Source organism: Nannospalax galili, unplaced genomic scaffold (assembly GCF_000622305.1).
Source record: "Nannospalax galili isolate Female #2095 unplaced genomic scaffold, S.galili_v1.0 scaffold212, whole genome shotgun sequence".
NCBI classification, from domain to species: domain Eukaryota; kingdom Metazoa; phylum Chordata; class Mammalia; order Rodentia; family Spalacidae; genus Nannospalax; species Nannospalax galili.
The window spans coordinates 1,574,884-1,584,655 of record NW_008333884.1 but is presented as its reverse complement, the minus strand read 5'-3'; the positions used below and the strand labels follow the sequence as shown (position 1 = coordinate 1,584,655).

At 37.4% G+C, this 9,772-nt stretch overlaps 1 protein-coding gene across 1 annotated transcript in view; it reads right to left on the bottom strand.

The window, feature by feature from the left end:
- Cpd (carboxypeptidase D) overlaps positions 1 to 9,772 on the bottom strand; it is a 79,155-nt gene that overhangs the window by 34,507 nt on the left and 34,876 nt on the right. Inside the window, exons 3-5 of the mRNA XM_008828738.3 lie at positions 2,968 to 3,110; positions 1,437 to 1,606; positions 252 to 601 (exon numbers count right to left, since the gene is read on the bottom strand). Coding sequence (XP_008826960.1) covers positions 252 to 601; positions 1,437 to 1,606; positions 2,968 to 3,110 — 663 coding nt within the window. The remainder of the gene's footprint in view (positions 1 to 251; positions 602 to 1,436; positions 1,607 to 2,967; positions 3,111 to 9,772) is intronic.

The following is a 9,772-nucleotide window of genomic DNA, read 5'->3' as shown; positions in this document are numbered from 1 at the left end:
AGATACATATACACATATATGTATATCCATGTGCCATAGCAGAATGAATCTAATCTATGAACATATTAAATACCATGCAAATGTGAATTACCAAATGGATTTTCTTTTCTGGGAACAGATTGGCTTTATTTTCTTTTTTGATCATGTGTTCTTAATCCAAGTTATACATAGTATAGCTGGACAAGGCATAGCAATGTAACACATAGCTTTGAGAGGCACTACTGAATCATGTATAAGGACACACTAATTACCTGGTTCATGGACACCTGGATTATCAGATATCTCCATCACATACAGTTCTCTGGATTCTACTGATTTTCCTAACGAATAAAGTCGAGTGATATTAGGATATTCATTGGCAAATCTTCTCAAGAAGATTTCCATATCAGGGAAATGGTGATGGTGAAAGTCTTTAGGCTGAATTGGCTGATGGGAAGATGATGTTCCTGGAGGAATGTTAGGGGTGGCAACTGTGCTAGCAGTTTTTGCAGTCTCAGTTGAGTTGGGAATTACTGAAATCACAGTGGGTCGTAGGGAAAAATCCACTTCTGTGGCAGGTCCTTCTTTCACCATTATATTATTAATAGTCAGTGGCATATACCTAAAAAGAAAAGTTGAAAACAGAGGAGGCTTGGAGATAAGACCCACAATGCTTTAGCGTTTTTAGCATTATGAAAATACAATAGCCTTTTCATATTCTTGCACTTAGTGATCTATCAAAACTCAAAACTAAACAAAGATAATTGTATGAATGTAACAGTCTTAGGATGTTATTTCATAGAGAATCTCAGATTAAGTCTTTAAAAAGAGTTATCTCACCAACCATCCCAGGTACCATACACTAGACTGTTTATAAAAACAAACAGCCCATATTCAAAGAAACAGATATGCTAATTACTCCACTTAACAGTTGCTATAGTATTCAAAGGCATACATTATCCACCTTTGCAGTGCCTTATCAAACTAGCCATTCCCACTTTCTTCCCCAAGTTACAAAGTCCAAAATTAAATTGAAAGTTATCAATGAAATCCTTATGATGTAATCATGCAGAAAGATTCCCACTGGAGGTGAGAAGCTACTCCTTTAATATATGAAGAGCTGCTTGGACGGTTCTTCAAGTGCCATTTACAGGGCTCTGGGTTTCTTCCGCTCTGAGATTCAATTAACCCTGAGGCAATGCTTGAGATAAATGAGCATTTTTCAATCTCTTAAAGTCATTCTTCTCCCAATGTTACGATTGATTATGCTTCACATTGCTAGACTATGTGACAACACTCCATGATACTATTTTCTCATTATAAAAGGGGGAAATTTCCCATTAAAAATAGAATATATGGAAAAACAAAAGTCAGATACAGTAACATTTAATAGACCACCTTTCTGTCTTAGACATAAAAGAGAGATTTGACATTTTGAATCTAGTTTAAATTTTTACCCAGTTGAAACTGCTGTAAGATTATAAACTCCAGGAATGAGTAATCTATGGAAATCACCAAATTTTCCTGTTGTGATATTGTGATTAATACCAGCCACTGAGATAGTTGCATTCTCCAATCCAGATCCTGTTACTGAATCTTTAACAAATCCTTTAATTCCAATGTGGACCTAAAAGACAAGAATCAAAGCTCAGAGGCAATCAATTTGGTGCTAGATAAATATTTTATTTACTATTTTTATTTTATGTGTATGAGTGTATTGCTTGTATGTATGTAAGTGCACCTGTGTCATGCAATGCCCGCAGAGGTCAGAAAAGGGCATCAGATTCCCCTGGAACTGGAGTTACACAGTTGTCAGCCACCATGTGGGTGCTGGGAATCAAACCTGGGTTCTCTACAAGAGCAGCCAGTGCTCTTAACCTCTGAGCCATCTCTCCAGCCCGAAGTTTCTTAAAGGTAAGATTACTATACTATTTTCCCCAAATAGTTTCAAATTCCTTGAAGTTGAAACAAAACATAGACAAAAGTACTAAATTCTTTATTTTATGTGTTATGAGTGTATTGCCTGCATGCATATAAGTGCACTTGTGCTGTGCAATGCCTGCAGAGATCAGAAAAGGGTGTCTGATCCCTGAAACTGGAGTTATGGATAGTTGTTAGTGACCATGTGGGTACTGGGAATTGAACCCAGGTCCTCTGCAAGAGCAGTCAGTGCTCTTAACCACTGAGTCATCTCTCCAGCCCCACAAAAGTATTAAATTCTTAAACGTATAAATGTCTCTATATTACTAAGGTGCTTTTGAAATTCCCTCTCTTTAAATCCAGGCTTCTAAATTTGTTTCCAAACTATAATTTCTAGTATAACAAATAATTGTATGAGCTTTTCTGATACTTACATTAAATTGATGCCCACAGTTCACATAGTGAGTGGTTAAGGCTCTCTAGCAAATATGAACACATGGCACTGTTAACCTGAAAGTACAAATCTGTAGGGTTTTCCTGGTACTGAAATTAAATTCAAGGCTTCATTCATGCCAAACGCTTGTTCAATCACTGAGCTATACCACAAGCCCCCAGTATAAATTTGGCCAATTATTTTCATGTGTAAAAGTGTTCTAAGATAAGCAATGGAAGCCCCAAGGAGTAGGGAGATAGAGGTAGGGTAGGGGGACAGAAAAGGCAGAGCTAGGATGTGTTCTAATAGGTTATAATCTAATAATTTCTAGAGATAAGCTATAATCTTAAAACATAAGATAAAGAATACATAATTTATTCTAGAACATCTTAAAAGTACAGTCATAGGTATGGAGCTTTGTGCAACTGGTTTTTCATTTAGCATAATGCATTTGAGGTTCATCCATGTATATATTAACTATCTTTTTATTACTGTATAAAAATTCCATCTTATGGATGTAATACATTTTAAGGAAAATAAAGAATACATAATTCAGATTGTTATTCATATGCATTCAAGTTTCTCTCTTATTTAATCCATTTCTATATTCTAACCTTCCAGTAAGATACTTTTACCTTTTCAATCAATGTGATCAAAGACTCACGATTGTTCTCCCATTCCTGTTGAAGCTGTGAAGCAGGTGGATACTTGCAACAAGACAGTTCTAACGTGATCTCAAAACAATTGGCCCATACATAATTGTAATCTTGCATACCACCTGTACCACGAAGGAAAATCAAGTTTACTTGCAAAGAAAAGAAAGTGCACCCTTCCAAAACTGAAGAAATTAAACCAGCCATTTTTCCCATGTGTTTTTCATTAAGTTGTTTGAAATTGGAGAAGCCTCTTCGGTTATAGAGGAAAGTTTATACAAGTTTATACACATTGGAAAGGAATATATTTAATACATTTAACTGGTAGGATGAACAATTATGAAAAGTATGATTAAATCAGCTAATAACAACTCCTAAGTGTCAGTTCTTACAAAATTCCAAACCAGTTGTAAGAGCTTTATGTGTATGACCATTACTATTTATAACAATTACATAAAGTATTATTATTTTGTCCATTTTACAGATGTGAGAAGTGAGGCACAAAGAGGTTAAGATCTAAAATAGAATGAGAGTGAAGGGTTCACATTATCCTAAAGCTGTGAAGAACATTCCTGCCAAGCATCATTAAGTACTTAATATTCCAGTTATTCCCTTTATCAAGAAGGTGGCAAAAGAAAAAGATTCTCTCTAGGGTGGCACAGCTACATAACTCAGAAAAGAATAAGAGAGAATAAACTTTTCAAAATGTGTTTAATGGAAGCTGGAATTAAATGGGGAATAAGCACCCAGTCAACCACCTTTACCACTTTCATACCTCTGCAAGCTCATGCATTCTGTGGAAAGCATTTTATCTTATCATTCCTGTCACTTGATTTTTTCACATCTTGTTTTAGGATAAATAAGGCATATAAAAGAAGGGAGGCATAACTTCTCTGTGAGCTTACTTTGCTGCTAAAATGTGGGGAGGCAAACAATTACAGTAATAGATGCTCTCCAAAGCCACCTGTCCCTTTTTGCATATGAAATGGTCCCTGATCTTAAGTAAATCCTATTATTCCTGAAGGATGCCTCAAAAGCCCAGGTTTTCTGAGCGAATGCTTAGTACCTCCTATATACCTGTCCATGGCAAAGTAGACTTCCTTTTTCAAGTGTCCCAAAGGAGGTTCCTCCAATCCCCTCTTGCAAAACAAAACACAAAATTTGAGGGTCATCTTTCTCCACCTCCCAGTGTATCTCAGATGATATAATACAGGGTCCTTCAGTTCAGAAGGGGAAGAGCCACTTCCCTTTCATTGACTCAGAATCAAAAGGTATCCTGAGGCATAGCACTTCTGCCACTTACAGGCTGGGAACTCTTTGACATTATTAACAACGTGGATCTTTAATTTATCTCAAAGTAAGCATTAGATGATCATAAAGGACCCTTCCAACTCTGACTCTATGATATTTAAAAATGCATGCTAGTTTGGTTATAAGAGGAAAGAACACCTGGGGAAAGAGCATTTGGGGGAGGAATAATTCTGAAATCTGCTTGTAGAGAAGTCAATGTCACTGTCCAAAACATAGCTTACTAGGCGTTCATCAGAGAACAGGGGTTTAGGCAACAGTGAAGAAAAGCAAGCAATACAGCACAAATATCAAAACACTGACAAACAAAACAAATCTAAATTCTGCTTTGAGATAATCTGCTCCATTTCATCAGCATATTTATAAACATCATTCTATATCATCAACAAAAGGTTAGGTTTAGTATAAAGAATCAAAAGCCTGGGGCTGGAGAGATGGCTCAGCGGTTAAGAACACTGGCTGTTCTTGCAGAAGACTCAGTTTGAATCCCAGCACCCACATGGAGCTAACAACTGTCCGTAACTCCAGTCCCAGGGGATCCGACAGCCTCTTCTGACCTCTGTGGGCACAACACAGGTGCACTTACCTACATGCAGGCAAAACACACATACACATAAAATTAAAAAAAAAAATTTAAGTTAAAAAAACAAAAGAATCAAAAGCTCTTAAGAAATTGAGTAAATAAATTTTAAAAAATCAGAACTCTATAACCTCCCTCCAAAAGCCTTTCAGAAAAAGAAATACAAAGAAGGAAACTGAATACATTCCTAAGTTACCCAAGAAACATCACAATGCTGGAGACCTGCAACCTAATCTCAAGACACATAAATGAGGTTATCAAATTACACTCAAGATAATCCATGTTAACCAAATGCTTATAAATGAAAACAAGCTGTTTAGAATTAATTTTTAGGTTAGCATACAAAGTATTGAGTCTTATTTTTTAAAATCTGTTTTTGAGGAGCTCGGGATTGAACTTGGGACCTGCACACACTAGGTACATGGTCAACCATTCAGTTACATCCCCAGCAGAGGCCAAGTTTCTGTGTACAATCTAAAAGTGACAACTAAAGCCACAGAGATCAATGATGACAGCTGTATAACAATGTGAATATACTTAATGCCAATGAACTGCACACTTAAAATGATTAGGATGGCTGCTTTTATATTATTACATTTTGCCACAATTTAAAAAACCAGCCACAGAGATATTATGGACCTATGCTAGTAGTTTCAATTTTAGGATTGAGGGAAGATCTAGAAAGGCTTCTTGGGGAGTTTTTTTGTTTTCCCTGAGTTAGGTCTTAAAGAAAAAACTCTGAGTCAGAAAAGGGGCTGTAAGAGAATCAGAAGAACTCTAAATGGATTCGTAAAAGTGCTGAGTGGGGTCTGATACAGTTAACAAATAACTGTAAGGCTGGCAAGCTACAAGATTAAAGGTGTTAACAGGAATATAGTGAAAGATCAGGCTGGAAAGTGAGAAGGGTCTAAAAGAGGCAGGAGGATGAAGGCATCCCTGGCTTTTCCAAAGCATAAAAAAGATTACGTTTTGTTCATTTTGAACAGAAAAGTAGTATCCAAGACAGATGGCCCTATGGCCCAGAAAAGGGGGAGGGAAAAGCTCACTTTAGAGCTTTTAACAATGCTCCAAGAAAAAGTTATTAGGTTTAAAATGAGATGGTGGCAACTGTGGGATGAAAGGGAAGGGAAGGGAAGGATGCAAGATGAAATACTGACAGCCTGCCAAATGGTGGTGGGGGGGTGAGAAGGAAAAGAAATAAAAAGGACCTCGGGCCTGACAGGTGGACTAATGACAAAGACACTGACAGACAGAAGGCAGGTTTGGCAGAGAAACTGAACAGAAAGGTGTCAAATTTTTATTTGGAGTTTGAAGTTTCTGCAGGACATTTAGTTAGAAATATCAAAGAAAGTATTGCATTTAAAATTATATTAAGGGCTAGAGGGATGGCTCAGTGGTTAAGAGTACTGGCTGCTCTTGCAAAAGACCTGTGTTCAGTTCCCAGCACCCACATGGCTAACAACTGTCTGTAACTGCAGTTCTGGGAGAGCCAATGTCGTCCTCTTCTGTTCTCCACAGGCACTGCACACACACAGTGAACTTATATACATGGCAGGCAAAATATTCATTCACATAAATTTTTTTAAAATTACATTAAAATGTAAATTTAAAGCTTGGGGTTGGGAGGCAATCCATTTCAATAAATGTTCATTTCAGACTTGGAAATTCAGTTTTCATTCATGTCAGGCACATGAGGATGCAATGAGAACAGACAGGTCTCTAACTCTCAATAGCTTATATTCTTTGGTTTATTTTTATTTTTAGGGATGGGGTCTCCCTCTAGGCCCAACTGGCCTGGAACTCACTATGTAGAGCAGGCTGGGCTTGATCTCATAAGGATTTACCTGCCTCTGCCTCCCAAGTGCTGAATAACATATTCTTATATAAATATGAAAAATATCAGATGATGATAAGTGTTGTACAGAAAATTCTAATAGACTGATGTGAGAGCTAGAGATGGGTGGCAGAGAAAAATCTTTGTGAGGAGGAAATATAGGATGCTTAATATTCTTTGTCAACTTGACTGGATTTAGAATCACTTAGTAGATACATCTTCGGCATGTCTCTAAGGGAGTTTCCAGCAGAAAGGTTTAACTGAGGAGGGAAGATCCACCCTGAATATGAGCAGCACCATCCCATGGGCTGGGGTCCTGGAATGAATAAAAAGGAAAAAGGGGAAAATGAGCTGAGTACCAGCATTCATCTCTCTCTGCTTCCTGACTGTGGACCCAAGCTAATTAGCTGTCTCTCACTCCCACCACCAAGCCTACCATCTCTACCATGATGAATCATATCCCTTTTTAAATGTAGAACCAAAATAAATTCTTCTTCCCTACGTAGCTTCTGTTAGGTATTTTGTTACAGCAATGAGAAAACTAATACATACCAATAAGCCAAAATATAGAAAACAAGATAGAACCAGCTGAGTTAAAGCCAGAGAGAAGAACATTCCAAGAAAAGATAAAGACTTAGTAAGAAACAGAAAGGCTACTGGGGCTGTATAATAGCAGATAAGAGGGGAATGGTTCAAAATGAGGTGGGGAGACATCAGCAAAACAGGATTAAACAGGGTTTAGATGCTGAGGATAAAGAGTTTAGGATTTTACTCTAAGTACAATAGAGACGATTAAAAAGTTACCATTTTTGCCTTATTCAGTTAAAGAACACATTTAAAAATTTACTACCATAATCATATTTAAATGCATATTACAATAACGCTGATTCCATAGTTTGTATATGGTTTGTCCCCCAATGGCTCATATTCTGAAAACTTGGTACCCAATGTGGTATGAAGCTACAGATGGTGTCTTTAAGAGGTGAAGCCTCATGAGAAATAATTAGGTCATTGGGATGCTGCCCTTGGAAGGGACTGATACCGTTCCCATGCAACACTGGTTCTCGAAAAAGTTTATAAAGCAGGACACTCACTACTGCATGTGATTTTCTTTCTGTTTTAAAGCCAGGAGGGCCCTTACCAGAAGCCAAACTGATGGGTCTACCTGATAGGGACTTTTACCCTCTATGTTAGTGACTTCTGCATAATTGTGACAAAAATATTTGAGAGAACAACTTAAAGGAGATTTATTTGTCCTCATGGCTTCAAAAGGCTCAATCTACGGCTGCTTAGAGAGAACCTCAGAGTGCTGTGTGTGGCAGAGGAGGTTCTTTACCTAGTGGTGGACAGGAAAGATTGATAGAGAATACAGGCAGGGGCTAGGGCAAGGTAAAGCCCCCCTCCCCCAATACTACTTCAATGACCTACTTCCTCTAGTGAAGTCCCACCTCCAACTTAACACCTGCTATTCATGCCATCATATTATGAATCCATTCATTAGGTTAGAACCCTCATAAGCTAATCATTCTGGAAATATTCTCCAGACACACCCCAAGGTGTGATTTCCTAATCTCTTAGGTGTTTCTCAGTCCAAGCAGGTTATAATTAACCATCACAGTCTCCCAAAATGTGAGCTAAATCAGTCACATTTCTATGTCAAAGCTCAGTATTTTGTAATAGCAATAGAAAACAGAATAATACAAGTATATTCACACTGTTGTACAACAGATCTCTAGAACTTTTGCATCCTGAGAAACAGAAACCCTGTGCCCACTGAACAACTCTCCTAGGCCCTCGGCAACCACCATTCTATTCTCTAAGATTTTGACTTCAGATTATCTCCTCATAGAAGTGGAAGCATAAAGAACTCTATCTCTTTATGACTGGCTTATTTCATTTAGCGTTATTGATGACAATGCAATGACCACTGTGTATAAGACATTAAAGTAAGATTATTGTGAGTTATAAATTTAAAAAAATGCTATCAGCCAATGTTTAGTCTTGGTGAAGAAGCAAAATAGAGGAATTATAAAAATAACAATTTTAGAGCAATGCTAATGTGAATTCATATATTTTTTCTTTTTGCTTAAGTGAAATTTAATAGCCATGTCATTATAAATATGGCCAGCTCACATGTTAACTATGCCAGAGGGCAGTGAAGCAGACTGTAACACTATAAAAATAACCAAGTTTGAGTCCTAGCATTCTTTTATCTATACCTTATTTTTACTTCAGTAGCAATATAATGCTAGCTAAAGGCAGCAGAAAGATCAAGTTTATGGTAATATTATGGGGTGTGGCCTAGTCTGATTTTCAGATATAACTTTAATAAAACCACAAGTAGCCAGTTCAAATCAATGACACATACACAAATACATACTCAGAGTAGTGAGCAAGAAAGAAGGGCAGAAGTCTTTTAAAAATAAGATTTGAAAGTACACTTTAGCAGTCTCTAGTCTCATAGATCACAGATTATAAATATTGATTATTTAACAAATAACTATGAGCAATCCAAAACTAAAGGGCAGACTCTTAGAGATAAGCCTCTCTTTGTACGACCTTTAGATTTGAGGAAATGTTTCAGTGCAGTGAACAGTGTACCTAAATAAATTAATATTAGCTTCACAGTTCAGAATTTAGTAGAAACACAGAATATATATATATATATATTGGTCTTTTTGAGACAGGGCCTTCCTGTAACCCCAGCTGGCTTGGAACTTGCTATATAGACCAGGCTGGCCTTGAGATCTGCCTGCTTCTGCCTCCCAAGTGATGGGATTAAGAGTGCTGGAATAAAAGCCATGCGCCACCATGCCTGGACCAACAGTTAAAATCTTGATATGCATGCAGTTAAAATCTTTTTATACATGCCCCACATTTTCCTTTGATAAGATTATATTTAACTTAAAAATAAAACCATGTAGGGTCTGGAGAGATGGCTCAGCGGTTAAGAACACTGGTTGTTCTTGCAGAAGACCCGGGTTTGAATCCCAGCACCCACATGGCAGCTAACAACTGTCCATAACTCCAGTTCCAGGGGATCCAAGGGCCTCTCTGTCCTCCGA